The sequence below is a fragment of the Arachis ipaensis genome, chromosome B07 (assembly GCF_000816755.2).
Source record: "Arachis ipaensis cultivar K30076 chromosome B07, Araip1.1, whole genome shotgun sequence".
NCBI classification, from domain to species: domain Eukaryota; kingdom Viridiplantae; phylum Streptophyta; class Magnoliopsida; order Fabales; family Fabaceae; genus Arachis; species Arachis ipaensis.
Window position 1 is genome coordinate 12111548 of NC_029791.2, and position 19279 is coordinate 12130826.

At 39.3% G+C, this 19279-nt stretch overlaps 1 protein-coding gene across 1 annotated transcript; it reads right to left on the reverse strand.

Annotated features, from left to right (window-relative positions):
• On the reverse strand, positions 13941 to 15077 carry LOC107608478 (probable transcriptional regulator RABBIT EARS). The gene is made up of 2 exons (XM_016310256.2): positions 14578 to 15077; positions 13941 to 14292 (listed from the first exon to the last, which is right to left on the reverse strand). Exons 1-2 carry the CDS (start codon positions 14858 to 14860, stop codon positions 14060 to 14062), a joined length of 516 nt encoding a protein of 171 aa, XP_016165742.1. The 5' UTR covers positions 14861 to 15077; the 3' UTR covers positions 13941 to 14059.

Here is a 19279-nt window from a genome sequence, read left to right on the forward strand (position 1 = left end):
TTGACTTGGTCCGACTTGGCAATGTCGGCCAGTCTTTAAAGTTATTATTTTAGCGATCCGTAAGACCTCGTCAGGTTCTTTTTAAGATTGCTTTCGATAACTTCTTGCATTATTCTGTGTTCATCTTTGCCGATTTGTAGAAAGTGGTTGTCATCTCTAGATCGTCTTTTGGGTGAATCGCGTTTTCACCTTTATCGGACGATTTGTCTTTATCGTGATCGTACAGTGAAATTGTTTTTCACTTTATGTCGATCTGTCGCTTTATAATCGGACGATGAATACTTCAGATTAATGCGTCTTGAAATCTTTGTAGAATATCTCAAAAATATTTTATTTAAAAGAAAAGGTAGAAATATATACATATGGGATCGTCTGAGTCTCAACTTGGTGCCTCATTAAAAAATCTTTTCAGGAAAAAGAGTGCATCCAATGATGAGATCTTTTGTATACTTTTTTCTAACTGTAGTACCTTCTGAGATTGTAGGCGTGCCATGACCTGGGAAGCTCCCGTCCATCAAGTTCGGACAGTCTGTAGTAGCCCTTTCCAAGCACTTCTATAACTCGGTAGGGTCCTTTCCAGTTTGCTGCCAGCTTTCCCTTTCCTGGTCGAGTTGTTCCGATATCATTTCGGATTAGGACGAGATCATTTTCTATGAAACTTCTCGGCACCACCTTTTGATTATATCTGGAAGCCATTCGACGTTTTAGAGCTTCTTCCCTGATTCGAGCTCTTTCTTGGGTTTCGGGTAACAAGTCGAGCTCTTCTCTCTGAAGTTGGAAGTTGGCTCCTTCATTGTAGTGAACTACTCTTGGCGATCCTTCCTCGATTTCTACTGGAATCATTGCTTCTGTAATGTATGCTAATCGGAAGGGGGATTCCTTCGTGGTTGAATGTGGAGTTGTTCGATATGCCCACAGGACCTGTGGAAGCTCTTCTACCCAGGCTCCCTTTGCATTTTGTAATCTCCGTTTTAGTCCAGCCAATATGACTTTGTTAGCCGCTTCGGCCTGTCCATTGGCTTGTGGATGCTCAACAGAGGTGTACTGGTGCTTTATATTCAGGTCGGCTACTAGTTTTCTGAAGCCTGCATCTGTGAATTGAGTGCCATTGTCTGTAGTTATTGAATATGGAATCCCGAATTTTGTGACGATGTTTCTATATAAGAATTTCCGACTTCTTTGAGCGGTGGCATTTGCTAGGGGTTTTGCTTCGATCCACTTTGTAAAGTAATCTACGCCCACTATGAGAAATTTAACTTGTCCTGACCCCTGTGGGAAGGGGCCGAGAAGGTCGAGTCCCCATTTTGCGAATGGCCAAGGTGAAGTCACGTTGATGAGCTCTTCTGGTGGGGCGATGTGAAAGTTGGCATGTTTTTGACATGGCGGACATGTCTTTACAAATCCTGTGGCTTCTTTTTGTAAAGTTGGCCAATAGAATCCTGTCCGGAGTACTTTTTTGGTGAGAGCTCGCGCTCTGAGATGATTACCACAAATGCCGCTATGTATTTCTTCTAGCACTTCCTTTGTGTTGGAGGTCGGTACGCATTTTAGTAAAGGTATTGAGATTCCTCTTTTGTATAGGATGTTGTTTATGATGGTGTAGTACTGTGCCTCCCTTTTTAACTTCTTTGCCTCCTTTTCTTCTGTGGGGAGTGTTCCTTCTTAGAGGTAATTGATTATGGGAGTCATCCATCCTTGGTCCTGACTTGTTATGGCTAGGACTTGTTCCTCTTCCGAGATTGATGGGTTTTGCAACATTTCCTGGATGAGGCTTCTATTGTTGCCCCCTGGTTTGGTGCTGGCTAGTTTTGAGAGTGCATCAGCTCGGGCATTTCGTTCGCGGGGTATGTGGCAGATTATATATTCCCTAACTTGTCCGAGCAGTTCCTTGGTTTTATCCAAATATTTTTTCATGGTGGGATCTTTGGCTTGGTAGCTCCCTGTTATTTGTGATGTGACTACTTGTGAATCGCTGTAAATGTTGAGTTTTTGAGCTCCGACCTCTTTAGCCAGCTTCAAACCCGCTAACAGTGCTTCATATTCTGCCTGGTTATTAGAGGCCGGGAACCCGAACTTGAGGGAGAGCTCAACTTGGGTTCCTTGGTTGCTTTCTATTATCACGCCTGCGCCGCTTCCAGTTTTATTTGAGGAGCCATCCACGTAGAGATTCCATTCTGTGGGAGTTTCTAGGGTATCTGTGAATTCTGCGATGAAGTCGGCCAGATATTGTGATTTGATGGCCGTCCGAGCTTCATATTGGAGGTCGAACTCTGATAACTCGACTACCCATTGTAGGATTCTGCCTGCTAAATATGTTTTCTGCAGTATTCCTTTTATGGGTTGGTTAGTTCTGACCTTAATGGTATGAGCCTGAAAGTATGGGCGGAGTCGTCGAGATGTTAGGATGAGGGTATAGGCAAATTTTTCTATTTTCTGGTAATTCAGCTCAGATTCCTGTAGTGCTTTGCTAATGAAGTAGACGGGTTGTTGCCCATTTTCGTCTTCTCTGACTAGTGCTGAGGCTATCGCTCGGCTTCCTACCGCGAGATAGAATATAAGTGGTTCTCCTTCTTGTGGTCGAGATAGGATAGGTGGCCGTCCTAAGAACTCCTTGAAGTCCCGGAAAGCTTGCTCACATTCTGTCGTCCATTTGAACTGTTTTTATCAACATGTCGGACAATAATGTATTTTCGCTTTGTGTTTTTATCAACATGTCGTCCACGTAAACTTCCATAATTTTCCCGATGTGAGCAGAGAAGACTTTATTCATTAACCTTTGATAAGTAGCTCCCACGTTTTTGAGACCGAAAGGCATCACGATGTAGCAGTAGTTCGCTTTTGGTGTCAAGAATGATGTTTTTTCTTGATCTGGTGGATACATGGGGATTTGGTTATATCCTGAATAGGCGTCCATAAATGATAGGTATCTATATCCAGAGGAAGCATCTACCAGGGCGTCAATACTTGGGAGTGGATATGGATCTTTTGGAAAAGCTTTGCAGCGAACGGCGTCTGAGGCATCGGTAAGGTACATCCTGCTCCTAAAATTGCTAAGATGGTGGTTGGGATCTGTTCATACCCTGGGTCAAGCTGTCCGACCCGGGATGTTTAGCGACAAGTCGACCGACCTCTTCAGGTCAGACTATCCGACCTCTTCTCAAAGAGCTCAGCCAATGCCCGACCTCTTCACAAAGAGCTCGGCCAAATCACCGTAAGAGGCCCAAGCAGGCCCAGACGAAGGGACACAACCCAATCTAAAGGCAGTCAAAGCCTAGAAAGATAAAGGCGGTTCCCCAGAAGATAAGATAACCTCACTCAAAGATAAGATAAGATAAGATAAGATAACTAACTTATCTTATCTAAGAAGGTCACTCTACACCTCTATAAATACACTGGAGCACCCAGGTATAACTCATACTCTAATTCTACTGAAAACCTGTTTAATACCCATGCTAACTTAAGCATCGGAGTCTCTTGCAGGTACCACCACCCTCCGGTGGCCAAGGATCAGCAGTGCAGCAAGTCCAACAAGTCGGACACAACAGCTCCGGCCGCCACCAGCCAGCCGGACACGTCATCTCCGACCAGTACCGAAGATCTCATCCGAGATCGACCTCCAGTTTCAGGTAACCCTCGGAACATTGGCGCCGTTGCCGGGGAACCTGGAAGTCATCCCATCACCATGGCGGACAACCATGACAACGACCATGATTCAGATCTAGAGGATAGAACACCGCACAAAGACGCGGATACTACACTAAAAGATACTCCTCAACCCAACAAAGGCGAGAATTCGCCAAACGAGGAGGCCATGGAGGCACTTCTAGATCACTTAAAGCAACTCGAAAAAGAGGTGGAGCATCAACGAGAAGCTGAGAAAGACCTACGAAGGGAAGTTAGGCGACACCGCGAGTTAAAGGACAAGCTCCTAGAACTCGAAGCAGATCTCAAGACCAAGACTACTCGATCCGGTCACGAAGATGACTCCCACAAAGATCAAGATCCATTCACCAAAGAGATCATGAAAGCTAAAATCCTAAAGGACTTCAAAGCTTCTGACATGACCCCGTACGACGGCACATCAGATCCAAGCCATAATCTTAGCAATTTCAGATGCAGGATGTATCTCATGGAGGCCTCAAATGTAATCCGTTGTAAAGCTTTCCCAACCACCCTGACAAAGACAGCAATAAAGGGGTTCGACAGTTTGCCTCCAAAGTTCATCACAAGTTTTGATGACCTTGCTAAAAAAGTTCCTCACCAGGTTCTCCATCCAGAAGGATAAAGCCAAACAAGCTCCAAGCTTGCTGGGAATCAAACAAGGAGATCGGAAAAGCCTTCACAGCTACATGGAAAGATTCAACAACGCATGCCTTGACATACAAAGTCTTCCAACAAAAGCAGCCATCATGGGACTCATCAATAGCCTAAGAGAAGGACCTTTCAGCCACTCAATATCCAAGAAGCACCCAACATCTCGGAACGAGGTACAGGAACGGGAAGAGAAATACATCAACATGGAAGAGAACTCTCAACTAGGAGAGAGCTCAAAAACCGAATTCTCCTAACCCACCACGGGACAAGGATAAAGAGTCCAAGAAAAGAGAAGATCAACCCGGTAAGAAGCCTAGAAAATACCACAATTACACCCCTCTTCGGGTGTCTCTCGTGGATGTTTACCGAGAAATATGCCACACAGAGAAGATCCCACCACCTCGCCCAATCAAAAGCAAAAAGGAGAAAGAGGTCGGACGAGTTGAAGGTCCACCTCACACCAAAGAGGTCGGACGAGTTGAAGGTCCACCTCACACCTGAAGAGGTCGGGCGAGTTAAGGTCCACCTCACACCAAAGAGGTCGGACAAGTTGAAGGTCCACCTCACACCAAAGAGGTCAGACGAGTTGAAGGTCCACCTCACACCTGAAGAGGTCGGGCGAGTTAAGGTCCACCTCACACCAAAGAGGTCGGACAAGTTGACGGTCCACCTCACACCGAAGAGGTCGGGCGAGTTAAGGTCCACCTCACACCAAAGAGGTTGGACAAGTTGAAGGTCCACCTCACACCGAAGAGGTCAGACAAGTTGAAGGTCCACCTCACACCAAAGAGGTTGGACAAGTTGAAGGTCCACTTCACACCAAAGAGGTCGGACGAGTTGAACGTCCACCTCACTCCAAAGAGGTCGGACGAGGTGAAAAGGACAACGGAGTGCGAACAAGCCTTTCGAGATTTCAAAATTCTTGGGGCAACCACCAATTCTTTCCAGACCACGGGAAAGTGAAGAACTCATTATACCTCGCAGTAGGAAGTCAGGCAATAGCCTCAGCACTAGTCAGAGAAGACGAAAGTGGGCAACAACCCGTCTACTTCATCAGCAAAGCTCTACAAGGGACCGAACTAAACTATCAACAGATAGAAAAGGTTCACCTACACCCTCATACTCACCTCTCGACGACTCCACCCATACTTTCAAGCTCACACTATCAGAGTTCGGACCAACTAGCCCATAAAGGGCATCCTACAGAAAATAAACTTAGCTGGAAGAATCCTACAGAGGACAGCTCGGATAATTCGGGGGACCCTGGACAAAACCAGAGAACATCTCAGACAATTCGGGGGACCCTGGACAAAAACAGAAAACAGCTCGGACAATTCGGGGATATGAGGTTTGACACATGCCTCGGGAGCAGAATACCCGAGCTGATGCATTTTCAAAACTAGCTAACACCAAACCAGGGGGCAATAACAGAAGCCTCATCCAGGCTACATTACAAGACCACAACAAGTCAATCTCGAAGGCGGTATAAGGGATGTACTCAGGGTCAGCCACAGTAACACGCATTAAAACTATGGAATTCAGCTAATCAGACAGGCTGTCTGGGATCTTAGTAGACATCTCAAAGACATAGGTCGACTATGGGATTACTACCAAACAACTCAGGCAAATAAGGAAACAACTCGGACAATAACAGCAAAACATCAAGTGACAGACGTGGCAGTAAAAGGGAAACCCCAGGACTCACACAAAAGTCCAGGGGCACCCTTTGGAGGCAACAACAGAGCAAAAACCCAAATACAAAGTCAAAGCTTTACATCAAAAAGCATGCCAACTTCCACATTGCCCCACCAGAGGAGCTTATCAGTGTAACATCACCTTGGCCGTTCGCAAAGAGGGGACTCGATCTCCTCGGAATATTTTCCCAAGGATCGGGACAAGTCAAGTTCCTCATTGTAGGGGTGGATTACTTCACAAAATGGATTGAGGCAGAGCCCCTAGCTAATGCCACTACTCAAAGAAGTCAGAAATTCTTGTACAGAAACATTATTACAAGGTTTGGGGTTTCTTACTCCATCACCACAAACAATGGCACTTAATTCACAGACACAGGTTTCAAGAAGTTGGTGGCTGACTTAAAAATAAAGCACCAATTCACATCCGTAGAACACCCACAAGCCAGTGGACAAGCAGAAGCCGCCAACAAAGTCATACTAGCTGGGTTAAAACGACACAAAGGGAGCTTGGGCTGAAGAGTTCCCACAAGTCCTATGGGCATATCGGACAACTCCACACTTCACCACGGGGGAATCACCCTTCCGATTGATTTACGGAATGGAGGCAATGATCCCAATAGAGATCGAAGAAGGATCGCCCAGAGTGATCCACTACAGTGAAGAGGCCAACTCCCAACTTCAAAAAGAAGAACTCGACCTACTTCCAGAAACCCGAGAAAGAGCTCGGATCAAGGAAGAGCCGTTAAAATGTCAAATGGCCTCAAGATAACAATCAGAAGGTAATTCAGCAACAACGATCTCATCCTGATCCGAAATGACATCAGAATAGGTCGGTCAGGAGAGGAGAAGCTAGCAGCCAACTGGAAAGGACCATACCAAGTTGTTCAGAAGAACTAGGGAAAGGTTGCTACAAAATGTCCAACCTCGAGGGGCAAGAGCTACCAAGGTCATGGCATGCTTGCAATCTAAAAAGGGCACCAGTCCGAGATCCAAAAAGATTTCCCGACCTAGAAAGGTAAGTACTAACATGTATACACTCTTATCTTTATTTTATTGTTTAAAAGATTGCAGATTCCCTAAAAAGTTTCCTACCAAGACGCCCGACTACGGCAGGTCGGCAAGGTGAAACACCAAATTCACCGCCCGATGACGACAAAGTCGGCAAGATGAAAATCAAACTCATCGTCCGATTACAAAGCGACAAGTCGGCAAGGTGAAAACCAACTTCACCGCCCAACCATGATGAAAACCGAATTCATCGTTTGATTTCGACAAAGGTCGACAAAGTGAAAACAAAATTCACTGCTATACCAAGACGCATTAATCTGAAGCATTCATCGTCCGATTATAAAGCAACAGATCGGCGGAAAGTGAAAAACAATTTCACTGCACGATCACGATAAAGACAATCGTCCGATAAAGGTGAAAACGCGATTCACCTAAAAGACGATCTAAAGATAGCAACCACCTTCTACAAATCGGCAAAGATGAACACAGAATAATGTAAGAAGTTATCGAAAGTGATCCGGAAAAAGAACCTGACGAGGTCTTATGGATTGCTAAAATAATAACTTAAAGACTGGCCGACGTTGAGAAGTCGGACCAAGTCAACCCAAGTTATCAGCAAATCCCTGGAAAGAGGTCTGGCCAACCCTATAAAAGAGGAATTGCTATAACTTAGAAGAGATCGACCTAACGAAGTCGGTTTCCTACAAAAAACAAAACAAGTTATAAAAGTAATCCCTGAAAGAGACCTGACCAAGGTCCAAGAAAGAGGATTACAAAAATAACTTAGAAGAGATCGACATGACGAAGTCGGTCTCCTACAATGAACAAGTTATAAAAGTAATCCCTGAAAGAGACCTGAAAAAGGTCCAAAAAAGAGGACTACAAAAATAACTTAGAAAGAGGACGACGCAAATAAGTCAAACCAACAAAAGCTATAGCTTGGACCGACAAGAAGAAGTCGGACCAACAAAAGCTACAGCTTGGACCGACAAGAAGAAGTCGGACCAACGAAAGCTATAACTTGGACCGACAAGAGAAGTCGGACCAACGAAAGCTACAACTTGGACCGACAAGAGAAGTCGGACCAACGAAAGCTACAGATCGGACCGACAAAAGAAGTCGGACCGGCGAAAGCTACAGATCGGACCGATAAGAGAAGTCGGACCGGCGAAAGCTACAGCTCGGATCGACACGAGGTGTCAGACCAACGAAAAGCGTGCGCTAAAAGGGACATAGCTTCGCCCAAAAAGCCATGGCTCCACGACAAGGCTATCAAAATTGTTCAGAATGACTAAAAAGTGTTCTACGAGAACACTAAAAAGTCGTCGGACAAGTTAGCCCCAAGGACCACCTCGACCAAGAAGAAAGTGGACAAAACCAGCAGTGATCAAAAGAGGTCGGACAACAAAATACCGACACTCTACAAAGATCCACAAAGGGGACAAAGACATCTCACAAACGGCCAAAGGAAGGCTAGGAATGCTTTGCTAAAAGGTACGAAGTCTTGAAAAAAGACACTACTCAAAAGGCAAAAGCACAAATCAAAACGGCGCTAAAAAGTCATCCAAACAGACTATAAAAGGTTTCCCATCAGGAACTATACCTAAAAAGTTGTTGGATTATGACTAAAAAGCCCGAACAGTGAAGACAAACAAGTCGGAAGAAGGCTGAAAAGACCTCTCAACAAACTAAAAAGGGCAATACCAGACTCCCACAAGGAGAAACTACTCAAGATCGACCAAAGTCAGGATGCTTGAGCACGACTTCCTCAAAAAGATCGAAACTCTGAAAGCACGATTTCACGGAAAGGTCCAAACTCAAGTAGGGGCAAAATCGTACAGGTCGACGTCAGCTAAGAAGAGGCGCAAGTACAATCTCAAAAATGAACAAGCCAAAAGGTTGGGAAACAACTTAAGGCTCAAATGTGCTTAGCTAAAAGGGATACAACTCCACTCAAAGAAGGCACAATCTCAAACAGGGCTACGAACGTCATCCGAGACTAAAAAAGGTTCTGTATAAAGAACACTAAAAAGTCATCGGACAAGTCACTAAAAGCTCGAATATCAAGCCGCAAGGATAACTTCGCCAAGGCAGAGGGTTGTCAACACAAACTTAAAGCAAGGCGTGATCCAGAAGGCAAGGGTAGAAAGCCCACACTATCACTCAAAAGAGGACGGACTGTGAAGTACCAAACCTCTAGAAAATCTGCAAAGATTGCAAAGCAATGAAGAAACAAGCCAGACAGATGCTTGAGCACGACTTCCAAAGAGATCGAAGCTCTAAAAAGAACGATCTCATGGAAAGATCGAACTCAAGCAGGGGCACTGTTCATACCCTGGGTCAAGCTGTCCGACCCGGGATGTTTAGCGACAAGTCGACCGACCTCTTCAGGTCAGACTATCCGATCTCTTCTCAAAGAGCTCAGCCAATGCCTGACCTCTTCACAAAGAGCTCGGCCAAATCACCGTAAGAGGCCCAAGCAGGCCCAGACGAAGGGACACAACCCAATCTAAAGGCAGTCAAAGCCTAGAAAGATAAAGGCGGTTCCCCAGAAGATAAGATGACCTCACTCAAAGATAAGATAAGATAAGATAAGATAACTAACTTATCTTATCTAAGAAGGTCACTCTACACCTCTATAAATACACTGGAGCACCCAGGTATAACTCATACTCTAATTCTACTGAAAACCTGTTTAATACCCATGTTAACTTAAGCATCGGAGTCTCTTGCAGGTACCACCACCCTCCGGTGGCCAAGGATCAGCAGTGCAGCAAGTCCAACAAGTCGGACACAACAGCTCCGGCCGCCACCAGCCAGCCGGACACGTCATCTCCGACCAGTACCGAAGATCTCATCCGAGATCGACCTCCAGTTTCAGGTAACCCTCGGAACAGGATCTGTGGTGCCATCGTACAAAACCATATTCGGAAGCTTGAAGTCTTTTGGAATTTTGGTCTTCATAATTTCCCTGGTGAATGGGTCATGTTCTTTGCGTGAAGTTTCCTCAGGAGTGGTCCGAGGAGCTTTCATTTTGAGGTCGGCCTCTAATTGCTGTAGTTTTTCTTCTAGTTCTCGTCGTCGCTGTACCTCTCTTTGCAGATCTTTTCCGATCTCCCGTTGTTGCTGGGTTTCTTTCTCAAGTTGTTTTAAACGTTCTTGGAGTGCTTCCATAGCTCCCGGATTTGGTGAGTTTTTGTCCCCGTTGGATCCTGGGGTATCCTTTAGCATAGTGTCCGCATTTTTGTGCGGTGTTCTATTTTCCAGATCTGAATCGTGGTCGTTGTCATGGCCGTCCGCCATGGTTTTGGGATGACTTCCAGGTTCCCCGGCAACGGCGCCAATGTTCCGAGGGTTACCTGAAACTGGAGGTCGATCTCGGATGAGATCTTCTGTACTGGTCGGAGATGGCGTGTCCGGCTGGCTGGTGGCAGCCAGGGCTGTTGTGTCCGACTTGTTGGACTTGCTGCACTGCTGATCCTTGGCCACCGGAGGGTGGGGGGTACCTGCAAGAGACTCCGATGCTTAAGTTAGCACGGGTATTAAGCAGGTTTTATGTAGAATCAGAGTATGAGTTATACCTGGGTGCTCCAGTGTATTTATAATGGTGAGAAGTGACCTTCTTAGATAAGATAAGTTAGTTATCTTATCCTATCTTATCTTATCTTTGGATGGGGTCAGCTTATCTTCAAGGGAACCGCCTTTATCTCTATAGGCTTGGACTGCCTTTGGATTTGGGTCGTGTTCCTCTATTTGGGCCCTTTATTGGGCTTTTCTGCCGAGTTCTTCGTAAAGAGGTCGGTCCGTTTGACCTGAACAGGTCGGTCGCTTTGCTACTGAACATCCCGGTTCGGACAGCTCGACCCAGGGTATGAACACATATTCTAAACAAGACACTTAGTCGAGCATTATTACTAATTAATTTTTATTATCTTTCAGACTTTTCAACTCTAATAATCTATTTGAATCATCCAACCATTCCAATCCAATTCATAGGAATCGCAAACAAAACCAGAAATAACAGTGTCAACAATAATGAACAGCAGCTTTGACTGGGACAAAATTGGAGCAGCTGAAGTATGATACTTTAGCAACACGAGAAACAGAAGTCGATGGAAGAAAGACCGTAACTTGAGACTTAAAATCAAAAGTCAAATAAGTAACCCAACTGATATAATAGAACAATTAAGTATATGAACAGAATAGTAACCGTTTACATGACTACTTATGATCTGAGCACCACACAAAACTCTAAAATAGTTGTGCTAAACAAAATATGATTTACAACAAGAAAAAAATTTAGCTCAGTCATCATTTCAGCAAATCTAAATTGATCCTTATCACAACAATTATATATATATATATAAGATTTAAGTACTAAAAAACTACCAACAAAAAAATAAAAGATAAACTTGGTAAGGAGAACGGTCAAGACATAAAATCATTTCTACCTTCAGAACAAAAACAATATCTAAATATAAAAAGGAAGTACACACTACATTTAAACGTATTTTTTCTCCTCCCAACGCTAAATCAAACACAGTCTAAGACCTTATGCGGTAGCTACGTAGGTTGAGTAGCAGCAAGCCCATTCTCTTTCTTGGAGCCACCACATGAGCACAGTTATTCGCACTTCAACTTCTAGTGGCAATTGCCTTTTTGTTTTTTAATATTTTTTTGTTATTGCACAACTACAAGTCTTTGTTTGTTTTCTCCAAAGTTTTATCTCAAGCCCAGATATTTTGGACCTGATTTATGCTCTTGCGGATCTCTACATGAGCCAACATAAAAAAAGATTCATCAGCCATTAAGAGAAAACATACACAGAGAAAATAAATTAGGCATTAGGACCCAAAGAAAAAAAAAAGTGGAGAATAAGAGAAGAAGCAACTAAGCACTAGTGGCTCATTAGACTCATATTGCCTCCTATACCTTACCTTCGTCTAGTGAAAGTTAATTAAGATCTTCTGATTATAAAATAAAGAATTTCATTAACTAAAACATCCTATACTACTACAAAAGGTTTCACAGCTGAAAGAGAGAAAAATTAAATTATCTTCCATGCTATAATTAGGAATAGTCTAGCAAGGTTAGGGTGCCTTGTTATGGACTTTGGAGGTCTAATTTGGCCAAAGTTAAACTTAAACCTACTTTACTTGACTCGTCTAACTATAAAATTATACTTAGACGTTTGATTTTTGTTTTTATTGATTTGCTATGTAGGATCTGGGATGTCAATAAAATCTTGGTTTCTTTGGAGCAAGGAATAATTAATGAATATGTTGGTGACCTTAACTTGTGGATCTCTAAACTTATCAACTAATAAATAGAAGTATTCTCCTCATCCTCTTGGGCTCAAGTTCAAACGCTTGAGGATAAAAGTAGTGTAGAGATTATTTATTTTACCACTTTTATGAAATTTTAGTCAAATCAAAGTGAATTAGTCCAAATCCAGTCCAAATACTATTACTAAGATTTATTTTGTTGATTCTAGATTGTATTATTTTTCATTGAAAGCAGGTTAGGGTAAAGTACTATTTTAATTTTAAATGTTTATATTAAATTTTAATTAAGTCTTTAATATTAAAAATTACACAAAACATTAATATTACTATTTTTTATAAGTTAAAAATTTAAAAAAATTATTTTTAAGCTTTCCAAACAAATCCTAAATATTATACATTCAATTTGATTCCGTGTATTTGGTTCTTTGATTAGATTGAACTTTTGGAACCATTCGAAGGAATAATCAAAGAATTTCAAGACGTGTATATGTGCTAAATTGATGCATATTTTTAATAAGATGCTAATATATAGAACGTGTATGTGTATTTATTAGTAAAATTTAAAAAATTTAGAAAAATAAAAATACTCCTTTCTCCACTTAAAAGGAGAAAAAAAAAGAGAAAAAAAAAATGCATGTGATACTCATCAGTTCATCATAACTATATGTGTATCAATCAATATTCTACTAATAATTAAGTAACAAGAAGTAACATCAAGTCCAAAAATACAAGAAAAAAAAGTAACAAGAACATAATCAACAATCAAGATGTAACTCGTAGAAAGAATTAAAGAAAGGTCCTTGGCGTGGAGGTTTACATGATTTATGCATGAGAGAAAAATTAATAAAATACAGTTAGTTATTATTTGATAATCTGGAATGAATATGTGTAAGTGTAATTAATGTGTAGGTAGTTGATGATGGAATTGAAGTGACTTTTTATTGTCAGTGAGTGTGCCTGTTTCTTTCATCACTTTTAATACCTTACAGTTATATTTTTACCTCCCTTCACTGATTCCTCTCTATATTTGCAGTTTCACTCCATGCATCTCTGTGTAAACTATGTCAACTACTATTATCACTGTTCATAGCTCATCACATCAGAATACAAACAAACAAATATAATATAGGTTTAATTATCCTGTTGGTCCCTATAGTTTTGTAAAATTTTAATTAGGTCCCTATATTTTTTTCTTTTTAATTGGGTCTCTATACCAATTTTTTTTTTAATTAAGTCTCTCTTAATAGTAATTGGCTTAATTTTATAGGGATCCAATTAAAAAAAAATTGGTACAGAAACCTAAATAAAAGAAAAAAAAATGTAAAGACCCAATTGAAAAAAAATTTTAGTGCAAGGACTCAATTTAAAAAAAAAAAGTATAAGAACCTAGTTAAAAATTTTGCGAAACTATAAGAACACTAATTAATCTCCACTTGCGCCACATAATGAAAAAATGTTTAGTTTATCTACTTAATTAATGTTATTATTCTACTTGTTAAACTTTCATTAATTTTTGTGCAATGAAACTTTAGGCACATATATATAGAATAATCATCAGAATTTAAACTTCATAATATGTTCAATGTCTAGTTTTGCACCTAATATATCCCTAAAATTAAAGTAGCGTTGAAATTTTTGAAAAAGGGAAGAATAATTGCAAGCAACACTAGTAATTAATAAAAGCTTGATCATTGATGACAACGAATTAACTTGACAAGAGTTCTTGATTGTGTCCGAAATATACACTAAATAATAAAACTAGTTAACTTTTTGTTGTTTGGCGCCTAGCCTGAGTTCAAGATCCAAGTCTTCAATTCCATTATCGTTTAAACATGGCTTGAGGCAGAAAATGGTGGTAGTAGTCTTTAACTTCTTACAACTACTGATCACGGTGTCTTCAGGTTCTTCAAAATTCTTCTGTTGCCCCCTTTTAATTGAAGAAGAGTAAGAGCCTGTTATAGCATGTTGTTGGTTATCTTCTCCTGTGAGCACTATTAGAATAATAGTAAGAAGAAGAACTTAATAATAAGATTAGTATTCATAGGCAAATGCCAATGATAATTAAAATATCAACACGTATTATATTATATAGTTTAATGAAATATATCTATTTATCATTAAATTTTATGTGAATTTTTTTATCGACGATAGATGTGTTTATCAGTAATTACTTTTATTGACAGTCAAACCGTGCGTCGTTAAAAATCTGTGTAACTAAGTAATAATTATAATTAATTAAGCATGATTGATGAGTAATTAAGTGATGAATTAAGTACCTAATGATGATGATGATGATTGTTTGAGTCTAGCCCTATCTCTTCGGTGAACATTCATGTGACCACCAAGTGCTTGAGCAGAGGTGAAGTGTCTATGGCAGAAATTGCAAGTGTATGATCTTGGCGGCCATGTGCTTCCACCAAGAACTCTTGCTGCATCTTCTGCAAAAGCCCTCTCTTCCCATGATAAGTATGAGTAACTACTACTACTACTCTTCTTTCCAACAAACACTTGTTTTCTCTTCATCCACATCAACCACTTATTATCATATTCCTCCTCCATCTTCACTCACTTACTTAATTGCTTAGCTTCTCTATAAATATATATATAATCAAAGTAGCTAGCTACTCGATCATATCACTAGTGACTAGCTATATAGTGAGTGATCAACTAATATTAAGGAAAGAGAGGGAGGGGCTGCATTCTGCATATATATGTATATGAGGGAACACAAAGAGACTAGGTGTAAAAGGTTTCGTTGCTTATAATAATAACTCCTCTCATTGTTCCTTTGCCTTTTCTCCACAACCTCTTCAATTTAATTAATGAGCATATTAAAAATATAACATAAAACAATTGAGATGATAAATACATCTTAATATTAATATAGAATGTGTTTCTTCTATAACTATATATGATAAAGAGTATTTTAGAAAGAAAAAAAAATATATCAAGGTTATTTTCTATCTCTTTTCTATTTGAATTTTTTCTCATTAAATTTCAAATCACGACTATTTAAAAAAAATGATAAAGTTGTTCGTAAACAATCAAATCATTAACCCCGTGCATGTTAGTTGATTTATATTTAATTTTATAACTTGATTTATTATATAAAGATGAACCAGATATTTTACTTGTCAAAGAACTTATTACAAACTAGTAAGAAATTAATCACAGTGAATAACAGTGGTTACCAGACTGTATTGAAAAAAAAACGTGTTAGCTTGCATCATATTATATAATCAGTATTCACACGAATGAAGTATAGATAACGGTTATGATAGTAAGAAAACACTACCAAATTGGATCCATGAAGCTTCTATCAACCCTATACGGCAATAGTGTTGACTTATTTCCAAGTTTCTTTATTTACTTGTAAAAAAAATTCTCTATCAACATGTGAACAACTATGTATAGGTCATTTATAATTCTGTTCTATTACAGTAACTAATCTCTTGTAGATAGGCCCCTTTTTTTTTTCTTTTCAATTTTTTTCCTACTCTATGAGCAATTTAATATAAACTGTTCAAATATAGAAAATTGAGTGCCATGAGAAGTGAAAACCAACATAAATTAATTGTGTTGCCAAGCAAGCAACTAACTGCAACTTTATTATTGGTATTAGAAAATCATATATTTTATTGGTGCATATATACTTAATTACTTTAATTTGTTCACATAATAAAAATAGAATTAAATATATATATGAATTGAATTGCAAAAACTTCGTTGTAGAAAGTGTTAGATGAGGCTCTTCTAAAATGCAAATAGTTTAAAGAGTAAAGTGTTGTATATATACAAACACTTATGATAAGAAAATTAATATAATAGTTCCATTGCATTTTTCTTCTTTTCAATTTTGCTCTTGTATAGTTTCATTGTTTGTGATTGTGAACAAGGATTATATATTCCTTTCTGTGGTCCTTTAACAAATCATCATTTCATAAAAGTTCATTGGTTTGAGCCGTAGCTAATAGTCAACCTTTGATTTGATAATCTAAATTATTCTCAAGAAATTTGTACCTTTTACATGTTTTATTTTGTCGTTCTCGAACAAACACACATAATCTTCTTGCCTTAGGCTTGTTTTTCTTTTTTCCATTAATTATTTGTTTTTTTCTCCCATGTGGCGTTACGTTAATTAAGCTAACAACTGATCAAATGTATAAGTCAAAATAGTATTGGGATTAAGTCTCTCGCAAACGCGGCTTCTCAACCAAATCACATGAATAATGCATTTCCTTATTAGCCTCCTTTGACACTTGATGTGCTGTTAATAATTAACTGCCTTCAAAGTTGCTTGAAAAGTAGCTCATTATACAAGGCAATGAAAGAACTTTAATAATTTGTGTCTAAATTGAATTTTGTTGGCATAATTTTGACTCCGATCTAATTGGTGCGTGAAATTAAACTCCGCACAATTGAACCGACAAGTGCACCGGGTCATCCAAGTAATACCGTGAAATTAAACTCCGCATAATTGAACCGACAAGTGCACCGGGTCATCCAAATAATACCTCAGATGAATGAGGGTCGAATTCCACGGAGATTATCGGATTGAGCAAGCAATGGCTATCTAGTAAATCTTAATCAGGCGATTAGAAAAAATGGTTGTTTGTTTGAAAGTATAAATAAAAATAGTAAAGAAAATGAAATACCAGATTAGTGTAAAAGCAATGATAGATATTCAGTTTAGGCTTCGGAGATGCGTATTCTTTTCGGATTAACTTTTCTTATTGTCTACTTCGATAACGAATGATTCATTCAATGGCAGCCGTAATTGACTAACTCATGTAGCATCCTCATCAAGTTAGTCTCTTCTAAACCATAGCAGTCTACCATATCCGAGCAACTCATGTAGCATCCTCATCAAGTTAACTCATGGCTTTCCACTATAGCCGAAGGTGAAGATCTAAGCAATCCACTCCCCTTTGCGATCCTACTCAAAACGCCACAGACAAGGTCAGATCTTCTGGATCAGGGAACGCTGCTTTTCAAACTCTAGCTTTAACGCCACAGAGACCTCAATAACCCACGGTCAACGGGATTTTATGTCACGTATCCAAAGTCGCCCAAGCACGCTCTTGAAATCCACAGTGCACTCTCTAGCTGTGGTTCAATGCCATCCAGGTCATAACTCACATGGAACCCATGTAGAATAAGGATGATTGTCACGGGTCATTCTCAATTCATGAGTTGAAGAACGAAAATGCACTAGAGAATGGAATCAAACGTGTATTGAAATAGAAACAGTAATATTATTAATTCATGAGAATCAGCAGAACTTCAAACCATAATTTAGGAGGTTTAGTTGCTCATAACTTACAAAAAGTAATGTAAAACGTGTAAAAAGGCAAAATCCCTAACAATGATGATCTTTGTTCTATATATAATAACCTAATAACTAAGAAGTACAAAAGTATGATAGACTACACTAAAGGTGTGAAAGTCCACTCCTGGGCCCACTTTGGTTGAGTACTTGGGCTGAGCTTGGCGTCCAACTTGAGGGATGGGCATTGAACGCCCATTAGGGGGTGATTGGCGCTGCCTTGTGCCTCTTGGGGGCGTTGAATGCCGGGAATGGGTGGAATGTGGCGTTCAACGTTGGCTTAGGTTTCTTGGGGCGTTGAACGCCAGCAAGGGGGTAGCTCCTTGGCATTCAACGGCCAATATGGGCAGGCTTCTTCGAAGAAAAGTATAGACCATTATATATTGCTGAAAAGTTGTAGAAGTTAGCTTTCCAACGCCGTTGAGAACGCGTCATTTGGACCTCTGTAGCTCCAGAAATGTTCGTTTGAGTGCATGAAAGTCAGAATCTGACAGCATCTGCTACGCTTTCCTTACCTCTGAATTAGACTTTGTCAAAACTCCTCAATTTCAGCTAGAAATTACCTGAAATCATCATAAAACACAACAACTCAAAATAGAATCCAAAAATGTGAATTTTGCACTAAAACCTATGAAAATGTAATGAAACTTAAACAAAACATAACTAAAACAATATAAAAATGATACCAAAAAGCGTATAAAATATCCGTTCATTACTACTTTTATTTGTAAGCTTGAAAATATATTTTCAGATGCATACTCTAGTAGATATTTTACACAAAATAAATAAAATAATAATAAAATATTGATTTTGAATTTATTAACGAAGTTACTAAGCATCAACAATTTTGTTGCAATAATACTTTTTACACACCAAACACTTTTGATATCTATTGTATAAAAGTACGACTTATTAATTTATAACGACTATGCTACGTATATGTATTAAAACTAGCAAAAGACTTGTGCAACGCATGGGTTGAAAATTTTTGTTTCTTCTTTTGGATTTGTTTTTTCAGTGTTCTTAGATTGTCACTTTTTACATTAATAAAAAGTACTTTTATTATTCAATTCTTAACTAAATGTAACAGATTTATTTACTCTATCACCACTCAATACATAAGTATTTTTTCTAACTCTTCATTGTTTGCATAAGTATCATTGCTTTTCAAAACATTAATTTTGATGAGCACATCTTAGAATTGGCTATAGAAATCTTGTCTCACAGAACGTTCTATCTTGTTCAACTTCATAAATTATGCAACAACAAATACAACTTAAAAATATAAACAACATAATTAAGAAGATAAATATAAATAAGAACCAAAACCAATATAATTAAAGAAAATTTCATACACATACGCAAGTCGATAATTTATTAACCTAAGATCTCAAATTCAAGTAATTCTCCTAACACAACCAACTCCATCAATTCCAGTAACTCCACCGCAAACAACACTTTGAAATCAATGTACTCGGATACCGATATAAAAAGGAAAAAAGAATAGTTAATTCATAGATACAGGAAAGATATAAAAAAAATCCTAATAAAATACAAATGATCAGATATAGTTGATATAAGACCAAAGAAAAAGGACAAAATATTTACCTTAATTCTTTGGGAGAACTGCTTCTCCCAAACCACCTGTTAGA